The sequence below is a fragment of the Myotis myotis genome, unplaced genomic scaffold (genome assembly GCF_014108235.1).
Source record: "Myotis myotis isolate mMyoMyo1 unplaced genomic scaffold, mMyoMyo1.p scaffold_m19_p_3, whole genome shotgun sequence".
Classification (NCBI taxonomy): domain Eukaryota; kingdom Metazoa; phylum Chordata; class Mammalia; order Chiroptera; family Vespertilionidae; genus Myotis; species Myotis myotis.
Window position 1 is genome coordinate 198,952,603 of NW_023416335.1, and position 21,709 is coordinate 198,974,311.

Here is a 21,709-nt window from a genome sequence, read left to right on the forward strand (position 1 = left end):
GTTTAACATTTATATCTTTATACCTCATACCAAGGCTGCCTAAAAATTTCAAGACAGTACTTTAAAATGAAAAAAATAATTGGCCTCGTTCTCCTTCCCCTGACAATTTAGAAAACAATTCTTTTCAAAATAATATGTATCCACAAAAATCAGACAAAAAAACAACCAACCAAAAAATAAAACAAAACGTGGCAATTTCAAATATTTTTTGCATTAAAAAATAGCAAAAAATGATTAGCATACACATTTACTAATATGGTAAGAAACACGCTATTTGCAAAATCCAAAGGTGTGTGTACTATATGTGTACTGTCTTCATATATAGATAGATAGGTTGGGTGTGCACACCAATGAAGGTAGAGAGCCTTTCCCCTCATAGACCAATATTTAAAACTTCTAGTTCTTAATCTACTTTTTTCAATAACCATATCCTAGATGAACACTGGTCTTAAGTTCCTCAAATCTCACCGTCTAGACTTTTCAAGTTGAAAATAAGTAAAAATACCTTCAGGCTATTTCCTAATAGCCTCCAATCCTCCCTGCCCCCCTCCCCGTCCATGTGCTATGCACTAGGAAAACCAGTGTTCGTATACGTGCACCTATCTGATCTTTAACTGTCTGGAAGCTTCCCTGAGACTTCAAGCAAAGCCTAGACTTTCTTCTCAGCCTAAATGCTCAGACACTAAACAGAGCTTTCAACACTGAACCGGAAAACCCTTCCCGGTCCTTAAGGGCCATCGAGCAGCCGCTAAACTAAGCAACGGTTCTCCCCGGTTAGGGAGGTGAAGCAGCAGCAGGACGAGGAACCGGAGATAGACGTGTGGGAGCTGCTGAAGAATGCGAACCCCAACGAGTACGAGAAGATCGCCTTCCAGTACGGCATCACCGACCTGCGCGGGATGCTCAAGCGGCTCAAGCGCATGCGCAGGGTGGAGAAGAAGAGCGCAGGTGAGCCCGCTCGGGGGCGTGGCCGCGGGGAAACCCCGCCGGAGACCCTCCCTCCCCTGCCCTGGGTTTGGGGTGAGACTGGCTGGGGTGGGTTTTGTAGGAGCAAACGCTTCTCTTGATTACCTTTGTTTGGTTTTGTGTTTGTCTGTTTTTAATTTCTTTATTGGTTAAGGTATTACAAATGTGTCCTCATCCCCCCATTAATCCCCAACCACCACCACCACCACCCTCCACGCCCCCCCACTCATACTCTTGATTACCTTTGGCTCCAGGTGAACTAGTCCACTGCCCCGCACAGCACTGACTACGTAGGTAGTCGATAAGCTACTGAAGGTGTAAGGTTAACAGAAGGATTACATTAAAATACTGCTACGTACTTCATATAATAGAGCAGTGGTTCTCAACCTTCCTAATGCCGCGACCCTTTAATACAGTTCCTCATGTTGTGGCGACCCCCAACCATAAAATTATTTTCATTGCTACTTCATAACTGTAATTTTGCTACTGTTAGAATCGTAATGTAAATATCTGATATGCAGGATGTATTTTCATTGTTACAAATTGAGCATAATAAAAGCATAGTGATTAATCACAAAAACAATATGTAATTATATATGTCTTTTCCGATGGTCTTAGGTGACCCCTGTGAAAGGGTCGTTTGACCCCCCAAAGGGGTCGCGACCCACAGGCTGAGCACCGCTGTAATAGAGTATTAAATATTCCCAATGTCACTGATAATCTTTCAGCCTCCCTTTCCTCCAGCTTCCACATCTCCCCCACTCTCTAATCCTTCACTCTTGTTTAGGCAGAGGAGATTCGATGTCTGTTTTACCATCAGATTCTTGTAAATTCACTTCTCACAGCCAATAAGGTTATCATTGTGTTTTGTGAAATAGCGATGCTGCTCCCTGGTGACCTAAAGTGGATGCTGTTCGTGTGGTTTTTAAATACCCTTTAAAAAATACTGTAAGACATCGACATTTAAACTAAAAACAAAAAGAAAAGAAAAGAAAGAAATATGTTTTAAATTGATCATTAGCTCTTCATAGTTTCCTATACTTGGTCATCATCAGTTATGGTTTATGACACAGCAGGTTAGCATATCAATCCAATTCTTGTTTATTGTTTGTTAATGTTCAAATGGAATTTAAAGAATCTCACCACCTCCTTTTTCAAATCTGCCCTTTATTTCTCCGTGTAAATTGGTTGAGAAATGGCCCCACAAAAATATAGAAGTGGTTTGTTTCTGTTTTGTTTACCAACTTGGCCATTCTCAGACTTCACTCTCTCGGACTCCTGAAGTTTTATTTCTGAGAGGTGTCTGACACACCGGCCTTCCTTGTACCGGTCACTTAACTCTGAATTGATGTCTCAAGGTATGTGATAGATAACTTTTTTTTAAAGCTAATATGTATTTTATCTTGCTAAAATATGAGGACATGAGCTTGTTTGAGAAGTAGTATAATAAAGTTGGAATGATGGAAATGCAAGCATGAAACTTTGTGAGGCATTGCACACTTAAAGGTATTTCACAAACTGTTTAAATGAGAATTATTATCTTTAAAATCATAAAACATATGAACTTTTAAAAAGGTTAACTACCTTTGTTTAGGACCTTTCAAAGACAATATTTTAAAGGACCACTATGTTCTATGTTATTTAAATTTTGTTGAAACCCTGAGTTCCTAACTACATATGGAAGAGGAGTTTTTAATGTGCCCCTATTTGGGCAAGTATCCACAGTACAAAAATATCTGATAAGCCTATTTCAATTAGTCAAAGGCATTCAATTTAGTCTTATGAGTCATTGAATTTATCTCACAGATTCTAGATTTTAAAAAAACTATCTGTGACATAGAAGACATACAAAGGTAATACCAATAATCCTGACAGTAATTGCTAGTATACTAGGAGGATAAGCATATTCTTCAAATTCAATTGGGTGCTTTATATCATACATCCCCTGAAGGATTAGGACAATCATTTTTAAAGCCTCCTCAGTAATTCCTTTCTTATGTTGCTTCCAAAAACATGTGGATTCTCTTTAAACTTTATAAACCATTTTATTGTATGTAAGTAAGCCCAGAATTCTAAAATATAAAGGGTAATTGTTAGGTTTATAATTTTTTTCTTCTCTGATTCTTAATTTTTCATTTTGTTTTGGGTTCTCATACATATATTGACTATTTAAATTCATAACATACATATATGCATATTAACATAGTTTTGCTTCTTCTCTCTACTAGCTTTTGCAAAAATTCTTGATCCTGCATATCAGGTTGATAAAGGAGGCAGAGTAAGGTTTGTTGTGGAATTGGCAGATCCAAAGTTGGAGGTGAAATGGTATAAAAATGGTCAAGAAATTCGACCCAGTACAAAGTAAGTGAACTTTACCAATAATCAGTGATAACTATATCAATCAAACAGTAGTTTGACTTAATTTTCTATGAATAACAGCACTTTTTACTTAACCTTTACAAAGCAAAATTATATAGAGGGAGAATAAAAACTTTTCATGTATTTTGGAACCATTAAAATTACAGCGCTGTATGAATTAAACCTTGTTTTAGATTTAATTCTATGCAAACTATTTCAGATGACTCCCAATTATGGTTTTTGTCACTATAAGTTATATGTGATTATATCAGGGTGTTACCAAACTTCTCTCAATCTTTTAAAATAAAAGTTTGAAAAATTTTGAAATACATATTTGATATACCAGCTGGATGTCCCAATTTATAAGTACATAAGTTTTGTTTTTCCAGAGTAGCATCCAAAGCCTGTGTTTTATTATTGCTTGGCCCTCGCCCAAATGAAGAAGACAGACTAATCCCTGATGTCTGATGGTATCGCTGGTCTATTATGAAACTGATTTACAGAGATCCTTGTCAGCCCGAGAGATTTTCAACTCCAATATATTTTTTAAGTTAATAGGATTCACATGCATGTCTATAAAAGACTTTAATCCTAAAAATTTGTCACTTCTGTAGAACAATTAGGTGGCTTCTGATTTCTTAATGTGGTCATGCCTACAGAGTGACTGTGATGATAAAAACCTCTTGAAGGTGGCCTGAATTCATCAAAAACATAATTTTACTTGGTTATCTTAGTATAGAAAATGTTTAGTGTTTGGATAAAACACTAAAGTCTTCAATTTTAGAATTTTCCAAATAAAATGTTTTTCTGTAGTCTGTTTTAATGCCCTATTACACTCATCTATAATCCAAATCATAGATAATGAAATTGGGCAGTCTTCTTGGCTTTTAGTTATTTTGTTTCCAAATACCCAAGTTCTTTCTTAATAGATGGTAACTGTGATCTGATAACACTAGTTCTTAAGCTCATTTAAGAGATTATCACATTCTATAGAATTACTGTCTATATTAATGATTAAGTTCATATTATTGCTTAAATTGTGTAATCATTTATTTGCCCCAAAAGTCTGTGTTACTGGACTAGGCAAGGAGTGGAATCAATGAATCAGTGAGTAAGATCAAGGCTCTGTCCTTCTACAAAGTAGATAAATTGGTCATTTAAAAAAGTGTATAGAGTTGACAATCTCTCTGACAACCTCAGACAACCCTGTTTTCCAAAAATGGGTTAAAAATATTAAATAGAAAATATATGAGCACTGACTTATATTTGAAATAAAAACCTTATATAGAAGAAAATGACTGAAATTAAATATTAGTATATAAATATGCATATTATGCATTATGAAGATAAAAAATGGTTTCATGTTTGCTGTTCATTAAACTATGTAAGATATGCTTCATAAATGGCAGATCAAAATGATATCCCTGTCTTTCAAGCATTACCAAATTATAAGCCAAATTTTCTGGCAAGAAAGAAAAGCATAAAATCAGGTTTATAGACTCTGTTTATCTTCCTCCTATTTAAAATAGATACATCTTTGAACATAAAGGATGTGAAAGAATTATGTTTATCAATAACTGCGGGCTAACAGATGATTCGGAGTATTATGTGACGGCTGGCGATGAGAAATGTTCCACGGAGCTCTTTGTGAGAGGTAAAGTGAAATCTCTTACTGTAGTAGTCATCAAGAGCCATGGCTGTCTCTCAGGGATAATAATTAAAGTGAAAGTGATGAGGTGAGGTCTTGAGCTCCACCACAGAACTAAGTAGCATCTCTAGAGATGGTTTCGTTTGGACGCTCGATTGGCTCTGTATTGAAGCTACTCTACCCTGGCAGTTAATGTATGTCCTAACTAATCTTCAGTTTCATTGAAGACTAGAAAAGCCGAGGAGAGAAAAAACTGCTGAGGACAAATGCCCATAGGTTTTGACTCAAGCAAGCAGTACTTTACAAAATAATTATTCTAGTTGTACCTTCTGAAATCCAATGAAGTCTACAGAATAATCCTCATCTCTCATGCTCAGCTGATAAAAAAAAAAATAGATTTCTCTTGAACCCAGCTTCATAACTAAAGGGGCATCAGTGGTTGGCACTGAGAGCTCTAGAGAGTATCATTTCCTAAGACATTGCGAAAAGAGCCAGAGGCTGGCAGTGAAGCCAGCCACCACTTATTTTTATTTTTGTGAGACCCCTGCTCAAGACAATTCTGCAATCACTATCACCCATCTAGAGCCAGAATCAAAGAATTTTAGTCTTAAAGGTTCTCCATCAGAAATGTCTATCACCTGGTATCTTATTTCCATCCTCCCCCTCCCCCACAGTAAAATGATGTTTGATACATTTGTCTGTTCTCTAGAACAATAATTTATTTGATTTGATGAGTTCTGGGAAAATTTTCTCAGGGTTGACAGCTATTTATTTTGCTAAGAAAAGTCATAAAGACCCCCACCTACTGTCTGTCACCATCAAACTAACCATAGCTCTGTGGTATGATACTTTCTTCTGGTTTTTCATCGGTGAATAAGTTTGGGGTTGTGAGGCAGGTTTGGAACATTTAATGATTCTGATTCTCTTTTATTTTCACACTAGAGCCTCCAATTATGGTGACCAAGCAGCTGGAAGATACAAATGCTTACTGTGGGGAGAGAGTAGAATTAGAATGTGAAGTGTCTGAAGATGATGCAAATGTAAAATGGTAAATATCTTTAATGAGGTCTGTTCATTTTTAATAGACATACAAAAAAGTACCTTCATAGTTTGGACAATAGGAAATTGTTTTTACAGATATGAAAAGAATTCCATTCTCATTCGTGTCAGTATAAATGGTAACTATACTAAGATACTGTTTTGTTTTTTACTTATGGAGTTGAAAAAAATCTGAAAAGCTGTATTGGTAAGGATGTAGGGAAGTAGGTTCAAGGTTGCCAGGTCTGTTCAACCCCAAAGATAATAGATGCTCTTCACACACATTTGTAATACCTTAACTAATAATAAAAGAAAAAAAAATAGATGCTCTTCACTTCTATACCATGCTTCCTCTCACTATACCATGCTGGCAACTTACATGGAATATATACTTTAAAAAAAAATTTATTCCTAAGCATTTTGTTGTTATAGTACCTCAGAAAAATATTTTAGACTAAGAATCACCAATTACTTAAAAAAATAAAACCTTTTTTTTTTTTTTTTTTGGTCAGATGGAAATATTTAGTTGTAAGACACCACTGCACTCGGACCAGCCAGATGGAAATATTTAATTTAATCCTAAATTAAAATGCTTTGTTGGGAAGTATAGTAAATTACATGGCCAGAGTCTGTAGTAATTGGCACAGAGTCGATTGTTCATTCTAATCTAGAATCATCAAATGTATTAAGCCATTATGCTCACTAGTATACGTCAAAGGCCCAAACATGGGTAATATCTGCTCTTAGCATATTTATCTGTTTGATCTTGAATGGAAAGAGGGAGCTTATGTTCTTTTCATGTAGTTTTTCAGACAACATTTGTCATAATAATAATTTATTGATAGATTGATTTATACATTCTTTAATTCATTAAATCTTTCTTGAATGTCTGGTGTCCTGACAGATATTCTACAAAACACTGGGATATGGGGAAAACAAGGTCAATAAGGCCCATCTCTTGAAGGGTCATTTATAAAAAATTTTAATCTATTTTAACCCAGGTTTAAGAATGGTGAAGAGATCATCCCTGGTCCAAAATCAAGATACAAAGTTAAAATTGAGGGCAAAAAACACACTTTGATCATAGAAGGAGCAACCAAGGCTGATAGTGCAGAATATTCTGCAATGACAACAGGAGGACAATCATCTGCTAAACTTAGCGTTGGCTGTAAGTAAGACTTCCTTGGATGTCTTCCTTGTTGGCTTACCAGTGGTGTTGCATTTGTTAATTCCACTTTAGAAAAGTTTCCATCTATTTGATTTCTACCTGTGGCAATTTTAAATATGTAAAATTAAATTCCATTCTAGCTGTGTGTCTATGTCCTATCAACCGGGGTCTCTGAGAAAAGAACCAACTATTCAAGTTCACAGTAGAGCACCCATATTGAGAGGGAAGGATAAAAACCACCTGCCAGAGAAGTTACCCGCGGTTAAGAAATATTTTCATCTCCAAATCACATAACAGATGATAAATAGTTAGACATGATATCAACTCTTGATCCTGTTCGATTAATCCATAGGCGAACGTGCTATCTGTTCATTAAATAAACATTCAACATTCTGCAATTACATTTGAGATGAGAGTTACTCAACTAATAGGCCTCAATTGAGAACACTGAAGACCTAATTTGCTCATATGCTTCCGAGGCATGAGAGAATTAATGTGCTTCCCCTAAATGCCCACTACTAGTTCTCAGTGGCAGTCTGTCCCTTTCAGTTAGCTATGAAAATTAAAATAGCAGATCTCGCAAGAAGATTGATAATACACACAGAGCAGAAATCCTACTTCCTTACTGCTTTCTTGGTCCAGTTGCAATTCATATGATCACCAAATTATTCAAAAGTAATTTCAATACACTCCTATGTTTCCTGGGGTGGTGGCCATTTTAGTTTAATATCAAAAAAGGTTTTTTAACCGTAGGCAGATCTGATATTTGTATCCATTTAGAGCAGGTACAGTCAGTTCTGTTACAATGCAACATATGCATTTCTGAAAATCACTGTGCTATCCAAAGTCATGAAATAAAAACCAAAGGACTAGGGGGAGAGAATGGAGTTATGGGTATAACACTCAAAATTTTTGTCGACAACACATTTTACAAAAACCCAATAAGAACCTAACAAAAATATTAGCAGTTTTACACATGTTAAGTGGTTAATAGAACAATGTATATGGCACTTTACCTTAAAAAGGAAATGACATTTGCTTATGGAAGTGGTGTCAAAAGTGTTGCAGCTTGTGAGCTATTGGATAGTGGTAATCTCAGTTATGCATGGATGTGGCTCACATCACATGGGTGAACTGAGGCAGCTGGTAGATGTGTGTGTGGGAATGTGGGGGGTGTTTTGTACAGTCCTATCTGGCTCAGCTCAGCTGGGTGCAGTTTTTTGAATTCACCTAATCTTTGTTATGAATGAAATTGTATACAATCAAACATGACATTTGTGTTATGCTACAATTGCCCCCTTAATATATTAATTGCATTAGGACAAATTCTCATTTTCAAAGCAATCCTTAATAGCAAAACTGGCCATACTGTTGTGAAATGACACCATGTTTGCCTGTCTGGATTGGGTTTGGCACTGATAATTGTCTATTATTTTTGTAGTGAAGCCTCTGAAGATATTAACACCTCTAAGTGATCAGACTGCAAAACTTGGAAAAGAAATCTGCTTGAAGTGTGAAGTCTCTGAAAACATTACAGGAAAATGGACTAAAAATGGACTGCCTGTTCAGGAGAGTGACCGCATAAAGGTTGTACACAAAGGAAGGTAAGCAAGCTAGGCAACCCTGAAGTGAAGGCTGGTCCCCATCTTTACTTTCTCCCCTTCCTAAATTACACATTGGCAAGAATGTTTGAAGAGCCATCCAAGGGAAAGAATCTATTTCTGATTCATTGCTGCCGAATAGCAGGAGCATATGATTTCTCTGTTATACATCATGTCCTACCTGTAATCCTGGGTCTGCACCTTACAATATGGTGCTTTGCCTAGTCAAAACCCACTGACTGATTCTTTCTATCTAAACATGAGGTCAGAGGAATGCTACTGAATTCTAGTTGAGGAACTGGTCAAATTGGATTAACTGTCCCTAACCAATAAGTGTCACGAGACCTTTCCACAATTTTTTTTTTTGGAGGGGAGGGGAATAATATCCTAGAACCTAGCAAAAATAATCTAAGGCACGGGTTCTCAAACTTGGATCCATGGATCCTAACAATATCGTTAATGAACTTTAAGGGCCCTCATAAATCCTCTGAAATTGTTAGCAAATCCTGTGTGTACAAAAATACCTGTTTTTCTCCAGCAAGAAGATCCGTAGTGGCCATCAGATTTTCACTGGCTCATGACCTCAATAAGGTTAAGAAGTATTACTCTTAGGTTTGGTATGTAAAGCCAAAGTCAAGGTTATTCTTAATAATTTCTTGAATCTTAAAGTATGGTATCAGTGAGATATTTTCTTTTAGCCTTTTTAATGCTATGAGATAAAAAAGAATAAGAGATTCTTGCTTCATAAGTAAGTTGTATTTGTAGAGATAACTCCATATAGTCTAAAATAGATATTAAATATGGACCAATACATGGGAAAATTACGACTTCACATTATTCTCTATCTAAGCTGCACTAAACAAGTTAATCAGATAAAAGCCGGGTGTCTCCTCAGTTTGGGTCATATACAATCTAAATCTTTGCAAAGTCTTAGAAATGTGGTTTTCTCGTTTCCTCAGAATCCACAAATTAGTGATAGACAATGCCCTCATTGAGGATGAAGGGGATTACGTGTTCACACCAGATGACTACCCTGATACTTTGTCTGCCAAAGTTCATGTTATTGGTGAGTAGATAAGAGTAACCTTTGCAACGTCCTGGTCTTTTATATTTGTTGTTGCATACCTTGGAATTGTAAAATATTCAAAACTATGTGATGTTTGAAAAAAATACACGAACTGTTATTAATCACTACCATATGGTTGATTCTTAAGAAATCTTACTATGAAGTAGTTTTGAAAGGTGCCTCCTTTACACTGACTCCTCTTACATTCTTTTTGGACAGATAAAATATTGATTACTACCAATGTTTAACACTAGCCAAGTACTAGCCCAGATATTCACATGGGAATGACTGTCTGATAACAAAGGCCATGTTTAATATTCCAGATCCTCCTAAAATCAACCTGGATGGTCTTGATGCTGACAACACAGTAACAGTAATTGCAGGGAACAAGCTTCGTCTTGAGATTCCCATCAGTGGAGAACCTCCTCCTAAAGTTATTTGGAGCCGAGCAGATAAGGTTTGTTCTACACACACACACACACACACACACACACACACACACACACACACACTGCCCACCCCACTTCCTGACCTCCATTAGTTAGATGAAAGAAGAAGCAAATAAATGTACAGGGGTACAGCAACAGTGTAATTCTTTTGATAAAGAAAGATCAGTGATTCTCGGACAAATGTAATAATCATTCATTTACCTTTCATATATATGACTACCTTCTATGTGACCTGGCATGCTTTTATGTGCAGTGAACAAGATTATATATTTCATTCTAATGAATATCAGGGAATGGGATGGAGGAGAAAGAGGCAATGAATTATTTAAATAAATAGATGGATAAAATTATTTTGCATAGTAATAAGTGCTATGAAAATTAAACAAAAATAGGCTGATATAATTAACAAGTGACTGTGTTGTGAATGACAAAAGCCTCTTTGAATGACAACAAGGAACCCATTATGTGAAGATCAAAGAAGAAAGATTTTCAGGTGAAGTCAATGCAAGTGCAAAGGATAAAAGGAGAGAATGAACTTGATGTGTTGGAAGAATAAAAAGAAAGCCAGTGTGACTGGGGTAGAGTGAGGAAGAGAATAATAAGGTTGTAGTGGTAGACTAATATCAGCTCATATGTGACCCTATGGATTCCTATATAAAACTAGATGCCTGGTGCACGAAATTTGTGCACTTAGGGGGGGAAGGTCCCCTCAGCCCAGATGGTGAGAGGGCACAGGCCAGGCTGAGGGACCCCACTGGTACAGGATCAGGGCCAAGGAAGGATGCAGGAGGTTGGTCAGCCGGGGAGGGACCGTGGGAGGGCTCCAGGGAATGTCCAGCCCATCTCGCTCAGTCCCCATCAGCTGGACACTAGCAGCAAGCTAACCTACCAGTCAGAGCATCTGCCCCCTGGTGGTCAATGCACGTCATAGTGAGCAGTTGAATGGCTTTAGCATATCATTAGCATATTACACTTTGATGGGTTGAATGGCCAACCGGATGACCGGATACTTAGCATATTAGGCTTTTATTATATAGGATGGCGTATGGGCAGCAAAACTACTCCCTATTATTCTATAGTTTTGGATACGTATCATTATAGATTTGTCAAAACCCAGGAATGTACAATACCAAGAGTGAACCCTAATGTAAATTATGGACTTTAAGTGATAATAATGTGTTACTGTAACAACTGTGCTGCTCTGACATGGGGTGTTAATAGTGGGAAAGGTTGTGCATATGTAGGGATGGGTTATATGAGAACTATCTGGACTATCTATTCAATTTTGGAGTAAACCTAAAACTAATTTCTTCTTCTTCATCATCATCAAAGAGTTGATGAGTATTTCCTCCTTTTCTATTTTCTAGAGGAAAAAAAAGTATCATTGAGCCATGGAACAACTTCAAGCAGTGCAATTGGAGTCTGGAAAGAGGGGGTCAGAAAACTATTTAAAGAAATAGTAGTCAAAATGTTTCCAAATTTGGCAAAAATTATAAATGCAGATACAAGAAGCTCAATAAAAACCAAGCACAAGGAGCATTAAGAAAATGACTCCAAGACTCATCATAATTAAATTGCTCTAAGCTTGTGAGTAGGAAAAAACCTTAAAAGTAGAAAGAGAAAAAAGTCACACTTAATACACAGGAACATAGGCAAGGATTACTTAGATTTCTCTGGAAGCAAGGCAAGTGAGAATACAGTGGGCAACATCTTTAAAGAAAAAGACTGTCAACCTAGAATTCTATACTCAACAGAAATACTTTTCAGAAATGAAAACAAAATAAAATGATTTTCAGATATATAAAATCTGAAAAAATCATCAGCAGTAAACCTAAACTATAAGAAATGCTAAAAGAAGTCCTTAAGTTAGAAGGAAAAGGTTATCAGATGAAACATTTTCACAAAGGAACAAAGAGCATCAGGAATGGTAACTACTTTTAATAGATAAACCCATAAGAGGTTTTAAAATATTTAAATCTCTTAAAAAGATAATTGACTGAAAAATAATAACAATGCACTGTGTGGCTTATAATCATAGGTATAAGTAGAATTTATGACAATAAAAACATAAGGTCAAGTGGGGAGAAATTGAAGTAAGGATCAGTAGAAATAAAATGGAAGTATGCTGTTGTAAGTTTCTTTTCTTTGCTATACATGAACTATTATAACATTATGTAAAGGTAGACCATGAAAAGTTAAGGATGTATACTATAAACCCTAAAAGACCTACTAAAATAAAAAATGATTTATAGCTAATAAGCCAACAAAGGACATAAAATGCAATCACCAAAACATTTATTAATTCAAAAGAAAGGCAGGAAAGAAGCATAAACAACAGATGGGACAAATAGGGGGGGAAAGCAAGATATAAAATTGCAAAGAGAAATATATAAATTAGAGATTTCAATATTCTTCTCTCAATAGTGAAAAAGAAGGCAGGCAATCATTAAGTATACAGAAGATTCAAAGAATACTATCAACCATCTTGAACTAATCGACATTGATAGGACACTCCATTGAAAAAGCAGAATGGGCATTATGTTAATAAGCACATAGGAAATTTACCAAGATAAACCATAAAAAAGTCTCAGTAATGTTAAAAGATTTAAGTTATGCAAGGTATGTTCTCTGACTACAATGGAATTAATTAGAAAGGAATAACAGAAAGATATCTGGAAATTTTCCAAATATTTGGAAATCAAGGAACATTTTTCTGAAGAACTCATAAATTAAAGAAGTAATCATAAATAAAATTAGAAAATATTTATGAACACGCCACATATCAGAATTTGTGAAATGCTGCTAAATCAGTACTGAATAGCCTTCTATCTATAAAAGAAATGGAATTTGTAGTTTGTCACAAAGAAAATCCCAAGTCTAGATGGCTTTATTGAGAGTTCTACCAAACACTTAATAAAGAAATAATACCAGTTCTGCACAAACTCTTCCAGAAAACTGGAGAAGAGAGAATAGCATTTCTCAATTCACTCTTGAAGGCCAGTATTACTCTTATAGCAAAATCCGAAAAAAACAACAACATTATAAGAAGAGAAAACTACAGACCAATATCACTCATGAACATAGATGAAAAAGTTCTACATGAAATTTAGCAAATTGAATCCAAAGATATAGAAAAGGAATGCTACATTATGACAAAGTAGAGTTTATCCCAAGAATGCAAAGGTTGTTTAACACTTGAAAATCAATTAATATAATTTACCATTTTAATAAACTAAGGGGAAAAAGTATGATCATTTCAAAAACATTTGACAAAATCCAACAGCCTTTTCTAATATCTCTCAGCAAACTAGATTTATGGTGAAGTGGTTTGGGGCTTTTTTTGTTTGTTTTCTAGACTAAATATAAGGTTTAGTATAAAGTATAAGAAATCTAATGGTTAAACTTCCCATTTGTATTTTATTTTCTTGAATATTATTTCATAGTTATTTGTTTAAGAAGATTTAAAAATTACTGCACTTTGGTCAGAACAATAATAAATATATTTTATTAGTGAAAAAAGTGTAATGCTGCTTTAAAGTTATGGTTTAAGAAAAATGGAAAGAAAACAGTGGAAAAGAAGGAGGAGGAGACGGAAAAAAAGAAAAACATTATAGACTGCTCAACTTCACTTTGGGAATGAGATGTCCATTCTCTTGTGTCCTCTTGAAAGGGAAAAATCAATACTCAATTAACTTTATGAAAAATTGGCATTGTGACCTTCAAACCTTTTCAATATTTTTAAAATGTCAAGACCTCTGAAAGATGAAAAAAAAATCATTATTTAGTTCTTGAAATGAATTTAACTATTTCAGATTTTATATGCAGAGACTTGTCTCCTAGAATAACACTCTGTACTCATATTTTTAGTCCTCCAACTTTTTCTTTGGTGAATTAATGATTGGTGGGCTTTGAAGTCAAATCCCAATTCTACCGCTTCTTAGCCATGTGGCCATGGGCCACAGTTTTCTCATGTGCAAAGTGGGATGATACCTTTGTCCTTAGCGTTGATGGAAGATTAAACTAAGAATGTGTGTTTTAGGCATTAGTACCTTGTCCAGCTTGGGTTATACGGCACTCCAGTGTAGTCCTTGTTGGTGTATAGGTCATGCCACATTCTATTTCTTTCCTCCGTAGGCCATCATGGAGGGCAGTGGCCGGATAAGGGCAGAATCTTACCCTGACAGCAGCACGCTGGTTATTGACGTCGCTGAGAGAGATGATTCTGGTGTTTACAACATAAACCTGAAAAATGAAGCTGGGGAAGCACATGCCAGCATCAAGATTAAAGTTGTGGGTAAGTACCCCTATCCAGTTTGGCTCAGTGGATAGGGCATTGGCCTGTGGACTAAAGGGTCCCGGGTTTGATTCTGGTCAGGGGCACATGCACGGGTTTGGGGCTCAATCCCCAGTGGGGAGGAGGCAGGGGGCAGCCGATCAATGATTCTCTCGCATCATTGATGTTTTAATCTCTCTCTCCCTCTCCCTTCCTCTCTCTGAAATCAGTATATATATACATAAACTGTGGTAGGTCCACTGAATCAATAAACTTATAGACAAGTTGGCATGTCTAGATCATGAGTACACTGTGAGCTCTTGATTCTCTCAACATTTCTGGATAGGCAACAAAGAGAAACATAGTTTGGCTATATTTTATAAGTCACTGTCTTTCTCTATCTTTGACACTTCTTTTCTTCCCTTCTCTTTTTCTTTCCTTCCTCTTTTTTTGTGGCATAGAGGACATACTGCAGAAATGAGTAACTGAGACAGCCATTCTGGGTGCTGGTCAGTGGCTCTTCATAGTCATATTCCCTTTCGGTATCCTCTAAAGTTATTGAAACAAATGTTAAATAATTTCCCACATCACAAACATTATAGAGGAGTAAGATCTCTCTTGGTCCTTCAATGACCAGCTAAGTACATTTTTCCTGAGCCTGAATCCAAGTGAAATGAGTCTAGCAGATTACTGGTGATCCTAGGTTTCATGAACTCTTTATTGCACTTCTGATGTCCGTTAAACATATTTCAAATTGACCAGAAACTAAGGTCATTTTATCAGGCACTGAACTATATTTACAAGACATGGTGACTTATCATTTTTACTTGGATTTTTATCAGTGAACATCTTGAATCTTCCAACTATTGTAAAATTCACAATAAACCATCCTGGATTCAGTTCTGCTGGAAGTTCACTTTGTAGTTAAAAAAAAAAGAAAACAAAATCACATTGGACATTACTTAGTTAATATTCTCAAGGTAAAGAACAAAAGTCGTGGGTTCCATGCGGGGCTTATTTAAGTTGTGACACTACTTTAAAGGATTCTTATTTTTTATTTTTATTTGGTTTACCTTCTCTTATCTCAGATGAAGCATGAGTTTTTGCCCAAATTAGTTACTAAGTGCATTTCAGTAAACTTGCAAAAGTTCTCAGAAATAATGCTGCTTCTATGATTATCACCAAAAAGCACATTTTTCCAATTAACATTTTTCTTTGCACGTGCTCTCTCTCTTATTTTAGTCTATGTTTTTGTTTGCTACAGACATCCCTGATCCTCCAGTGGCACCGAATGTGACAGACGTGGGAGATGATTGGTGCATCATGAACTGGGAGCCTCCTGCCTACGATGGAGGGTCCCCAATCTTAGGTAACTGCATGCTGGTCAGTCTGTGGAAATGCCACTGGAGTGGTGTCCTCAATGCATGTCAGTACAGAGTACATTAAAAATTTAGTATTTAGAAGAAAATTTATTATAGTGTCTTTACATATCTTTTCAAAATGAAATACTGTATTTTAGGATGCCCTGTAATTATTCAAGGGTTTTAATAGCCCTGATGAATATTGTATGTTTGTGTGTGTTTTTTTGGTTGACATTTATATTTGACATAATATTTAATTATATTGAAACACTGTGAGTCTAACTTTAAACCATTCTAGTAAGTAAATGTCTAGTTTTGTAGAATTGTGTCTATGAGGAAAATTATTTTAGAGTTTAAAACTTAGAGAATTTGCTTTCCCTATGGAACAAAAACTCTTTTCTACTTACTCAAGAAACTGGTACTTTCCCCTTCATATTGTTTGGACTAAATCTATTGCTCACCTATACCAACTCTATAAGTTGGTATGACCCACATATCCATTATCTATTTTTCTCTTTTCTTCTTAGTACAATTCTAATTTTTTTCTAGTCCTGTTATTTTTCTTTCTCCTACGCTGTTAATACTTGTATTCCCTATAATCTCAAACAACTGATGAAATAAGGTGGTTTAGAAATGACATACATTGACTTAGAGTGCAGAGAATATTGGAAAATTGAAGGACTTCTAATATCTGACAAAGTATAGTTTTGGAAACCAAGAGGAAAAAACTTGCATTTCTATTTTATGTCATCTGTAGGATACTTTATTGAGAGGAAAAAGAAGCAAAGCTCCAGGTGGATGAGGCTGAACTTTGAGCTCTGCAAAGAAACAACTTTTGAGCCCAAAAAAATGATTGAAGGCGTGGCCTACGAGGTCCGTATCTTTGCTGTCAATGCCATCGGCATCTCCAAGCCCAGTATGCCCTCCAAGCCATTCGTTCCTTTGGGTAAGTCAGGAGAGATGTGTTCTTGTCCTGGAAATCATTACCCCAGATTATGACTGCTTCCTTCCGACCTCCAACTGGAGCCGATCTGGAGGCTTCTTAGAGTGGTGGGTGAGCAGGAGGTTGGAGGTAGTTAGGAGTAGTTTTCTGACTAAGAAATTTGGTGGAGTTGAATGTCTTCCTAATGTTGGCCCTGGAATTCATGACCAGAATTCTCATGACAGCTGTGGGTGGCTCCAGTTTCTGCTCCCCACTGAAAACATGTTGCTGAACTCACTGACACATGACCACACACCATTTGTCCTTCTGAAGGTATAACCCAGCACCTTGTGTAAACACTGTAACTACAACAGTTTGAGATCATTCAGCAAAACACGCTTCAGAACTAGTCTTTGCTTTACAAGCACATCTTAAGTGTTATCTATTGAACCAAAAAGTCAGTTCAGCAAAGACAAAGAAACAGAAGGTGAGGGCTTCGCTATTTTATGGTAGTGAATTTTTTTTTCCAATAGAAAGACTTAATACAAGAGTTTGTACTTTAGAGAGTTATGGGAAATGTATTCTAGATCATTAGACTCCAAAATTGGACTTTTTTCTAACTTCCTAGGGCCTCCCAGCCTCCACACTAACCTCCCAAATTGGAGGGAACATGTGGCAGCATTTTAAAATATTTCCATGTTGCCCAGCCAGTGTTGCTCAGTGGTTAAGCCTTGACCTGTGAACCAGGAGGTCATGCCTGGGTTGTGAGCTCAATCCCCAGTGTGGGGCATGTATGAGGCAGCCGATAATGATTCTCTCTCATCTTTGATGTTTCTATCTCTTTCTCTCCCTTTCCCTTCCTCTCTGAAATCAGTTCTATATAATAAAAGCCTAATATGCTAAGTGTTTGGTCATCCGTTCAACCAATCAAAGCATAATATGCTAATAATATGCTAAAGCTGCTCAACCACTAGCTATGACATGCACTGACCACCAGGGGGCAGATGCTCCAACCAGTAGGTTAGCTTGCTACTGGCGTCTGGCTGATCGGGACTGAGTGAGATGGACCAGACATGCCCTGGAGCCTTCCCATGGTCCCTCCCTGCCTGCCCAACCTCCCGCATCCCTCCCTGGCCTGTGCCCTCTCACAATCCAGGACCCCTCAGGGGGATGTCAGAGAGCCAGTTTCAGCCCAATCCCACTCAACGCAGGAGCTTCCCCTGGTGGTCAGTTCACTCCACAGGGGGAATGCCGCTCAGCCAGAGCCGGGCTTCTGGCTGGCGAGCCTAGTGGCTGTGGCGGGAGCCTCTCCTGCCTCTGTGGCAGCACTAAGGATGTCCAGCTGCCAACCTAAGCCATCAGTCAGACATCCCCCAAGAGCTCCTGGACTGTGAGAGGGTGCAGGCTGAGCTGAGGGACACCCTCGCCGCCGCTCCCCCCCCACCCCCGCCCCCGAGTGCACAAATTTCATGCATCAGGCCTCTAGTAAAAATATATTTTTAAAAATAAAATGTTTCCATGTCTAGCAGATCTTTGCACGCAGCATATGCTTGAGGAGTCTTCATTTAATTTTACTAAGACGTGGGTCTTCTGTGTATATTTTTATTTGTATCCTAGCTCATTTTATTACCATTCCTGGTGCCATAAACTTTGCAGTTAATAATTTCTTCTTTTTCTGTCTCTTTTATCTTTGAAGCTGTAACCAGCCCCCCTACACTTCTGGCTGTTGACAATGTAACTGACACCACTGTCACAATGAAGTGGCGGCCCCCAGATCAGATCGGTGCCGCAGGTTTAGATGGCTATGTGCTAGAGTATTGCCTTGAAGGAAGTAAGTACAACTCGTGGTTAAAATGAATACCATCATCACTAGGTGAGATATGCTCCCCTTCTTTTGTTTCTCTCTCTTGGGAACTCATCTCCTGCCTACTGAAAATCACAAGCCAAAGGTCATCCTTCTAAGATGGATAAAAATTTAGCCCTTCTTTGATACTCGCGGCTAGCAAATTAAGATCTCCAAAATATTCTAGCTTGGCTGCCCGATGGGACAGCACTATTGATCTAAGTCAAGATATAGGAGGGAGGGGGTCCTGGAAATAGTTCAGGGACTTCCAGTTCTTGAATTTGTGGAATTAAATTGTACCAAAGCAAAATAAAAGTCTAGTCAGAAAGAAGCAAATTAGAATTCTCAACCCTAAACTGAGCAGAGGTCAGCAATTAAAAGAGCTGCCTCTTTCTGGGGAAGAAAGAGCGACTACACACTAGCATTTGGCTCTTTGGTGAGCATCCCCTGCCTTCTAAAGTGGGAAACCAAGAGGACGAAGAAGAATTAAGGACAACTTTTTAGTATTGAAAGGAAGCAGCGTTAAATCCCACATGGGGTACCAAATGGATTGCCCATGTGGCAGTAACTTCTCTCAGGGCTTTGGATACCTACAAATTTAATCACTCAAATTTAGGAGCAGAAAAGAAACAGGGAAACAATTGCTGATAAAAATCATAGAAAAAGAGAAAGTGGCACAAGAAAATATGGGCCAGAGTGTACCGAAAACCAAAAAAGAGGTGAAATTCACTGAAAGCCTCTAATGTTTCTTGATTTCTTCCTTGTCATGGTTTGAAAATATATGAATCAAACTGCCCCAGCTCTGGACTCGGGCTCCATTCTAGACGATGGTAGGTAAACCACCCTCAGGGAAGCACATTCATATCCACAAAGGATGAGCCAAGGGGTAAGCCTTCAGGAAAACTCTTTGGACCCCAAACTTTCACTTGGATCTCACATGAAGGACAGAGAGAGACCACAGGGCACATTTGGGAAATCAGGAGTGTGAATCCAAATGCACCTCCCCAGGAGGCAACACCAGGATGGAGAAGAAACTTCTTAGGAGGAGAAAACTGCTGGGAACGAAACCCCTGGCCCTGGATTGGGGCACCTGTGGAAATGACCAGGGGTGGTCAGGTGGGGAGGAAAGGCGGGGGGACGAAGCCTCCTGGTAACACTCAGTTCCATTTACACGCGCTGCACTCACGGAGCACGAGGTTTATTTCTCCGGGGCTTAGAAAGCCACTAACCAAAACGGGGGGGACATTCTAAGGAAGTTCCTAGAGTTATCCCAGCATGGGAGGCGGGCAACAGAGAAATTCTTGAGAACTTAATATGGTGGATTCCCATTGCATTCCTCACCCGCCCCCCCCCCCCCGACTGTTTCAAAAAAATCATGAGCACTTCACTCTGTTGTCTGTATCACCCAGAATTCCCCAATCTTATATGTGTTGTGGCTGCTGACCACGAACCTTTTGTGTATGTATGACCCGGAGCAAATTCTTTACTCTTTTCTTTCTGATAGGTTTAAAAAGTAAGAAGATACAGCAAAATGATACATGGCTGTCATTTTGATGTTGCCCACCTTAGATAAAATACAACGAAGTGTATTTTACATGATTTTGTGTGTGGTCTGTGTAGATATATATGTATAGGCCTATACATATATATATGTACACAGTCATTATTATGTATATATTTTGCCACATAACGTTTTGGAATTAGCTTTCTATGGAACGTGTCCATCTTTCTTCTTGCAGTCTTTTCTTACTTCTTTCATGTGGCTGACCTATTCTTCGTTCTCTTTTAATGGCTGTTTTCCTCCAGACTAATTTTCTGTAGTGTTTAATGCTTTCCGACATGTCAGGTTGTATTCTGTAAGAGAGCTCTTCCTTTTAGAAGATGGTGTGTTGGTTTTGACTCTGCCTTTCTCTTGTTTGGTTTTCTTGTTGGTGTTGTTGTTTTTAACGCCTGCAGCATTTTACTCTTCTCTGTTTTCTTCCTTCACTCTCGCTCCTTCTTCTCTTTGCTTCCCTCAGCGAAAGTGGTTCAGAGGTGAAGGGCTCAGCTAGTTTTGTTCCCCTCGGGTCCCATTGCATCCTGTTTTCTCTTGAAATTTTCTTCTCTACTAGTTCTCTGCTCTTTCGTGCACGTTTTCTGCCTCCTGATTTCACTTGCTCATCAGTTGTCTCTTGACTATGAAAATGTCAACACAGTAGTTCCCAAACCAAGCCTTGGCTTAAAGACGTATCTCTTTTTCCAAGTCCTAAGTAATTTTTATTATCTATATGCACTCCCAGCCACCAAGATATTCTGGCTTCCTGCTCCTTCTCCCTGATACTAGTACTCCTAGAAGGGTTGGAATAAGACAGAAGAGAAAGTTCCATGGGGGCCAGTGCAGTCCCCACTCCCCCAATACCCAGAAAGTCATCATGACAAACCATGACCCCCCCCCGCAGCCCCCCCCCCCCCCCCCCCGTGAACCAGCACCATCTCCTGCACTCTTGCAGAATGCAGAGACCAGCTGGCTCCCTTGTCTTCTTGACCAACAGCTTGGTCTCAGGGCAACCAGGGGCTGCCTCCTCAGAGGCTGGGGCAGTTTCCATTTCCTTTGAGAATTAGAGCCCTGGTAAGACAGGGTGGGCCTTATTATGAGTGTCCTCACTCCCAGACTGATGCATGAGCCCCATCACGGGAGCACTTCATTCCCTGGGAACTCGGAGGACCCGCCCAGGCTGGGGTGGCTGGGGCAGGAGCAAGGACGGACTGTTCCACCGTGCACTGCTCCCCTGTGGAATCCAGGGCCTGCTCCTCCTTTCTCTTCGGGGTCTTGCCTGGTTCTTCTCTACTTCTTGCTCCCACAGCCAGAGGTACTTCAGGCTCCATTCTCCTCCTCTTCTCCGTGGCTGGTGCCACAGGACAAAAACCACAGTCTGAACAAAGCAGGCCGTGCCCCTCCCCAGGAACCCGTCCTGCCCCCCTAACGTGTTTGGTCTCTTCCGTCACTGCTCTGAAGACAAATATCTTTGCATACTTT

General features: G+C 38.3%; 1 protein-coding gene across 11 annotated transcripts in view; it reads left to right on the forward strand.

Annotated features, from left to right (window-relative positions):
- Positions 1–21,709, forward strand: part of MYBPC1 (myosin binding protein C1) — a 90,372-nt gene that overhangs the window by 47,600 nt on the left and 21,063 nt on the right. For 6 of the 11 annotated variants that reach the window (XM_036300826.1, XM_036300832.1, XM_036300827.1 and 3 more), the window contains 13 exons: positions 779–948; positions 3,195–3,327; positions 4,854–4,978; positions 5,915–6,020; positions 7,012–7,178; positions 8,620–8,782; positions 9,739–9,845; positions 10,169–10,302; positions 14,429–14,588; positions 15,832–15,936; positions 16,686–16,874; positions 18,547–18,681; positions 20,198–20,206. In XM_036300826.1, the coding sequence (XP_036156719.1) occupies positions 779–948; positions 3,195–3,327; positions 4,854–4,978; positions 5,915–6,020; positions 7,012–7,178; positions 8,620–8,782; positions 9,739–9,845; positions 10,169–10,302; positions 14,429–14,588; positions 15,832–15,936; positions 16,686–16,874; positions 18,547–18,681; positions 20,198–20,206 (1,703 nt within the window). The remainder of the gene's footprint in view (positions 1–778; positions 949–3,194; positions 3,328–4,853; positions 4,979–5,914; positions 6,021–7,011; positions 7,179–8,619; positions 8,783–9,738; positions 9,846–10,168; positions 10,303–14,428; positions 14,589–15,831; positions 15,937–16,685; positions 16,875–18,546; positions 18,682–20,197; positions 20,207–21,709) is intronic. The other 5 variants (XM_036300828.1, XM_036300833.1, XM_036300835.1 and 2 more) reach the window with 1 other exon arrangement.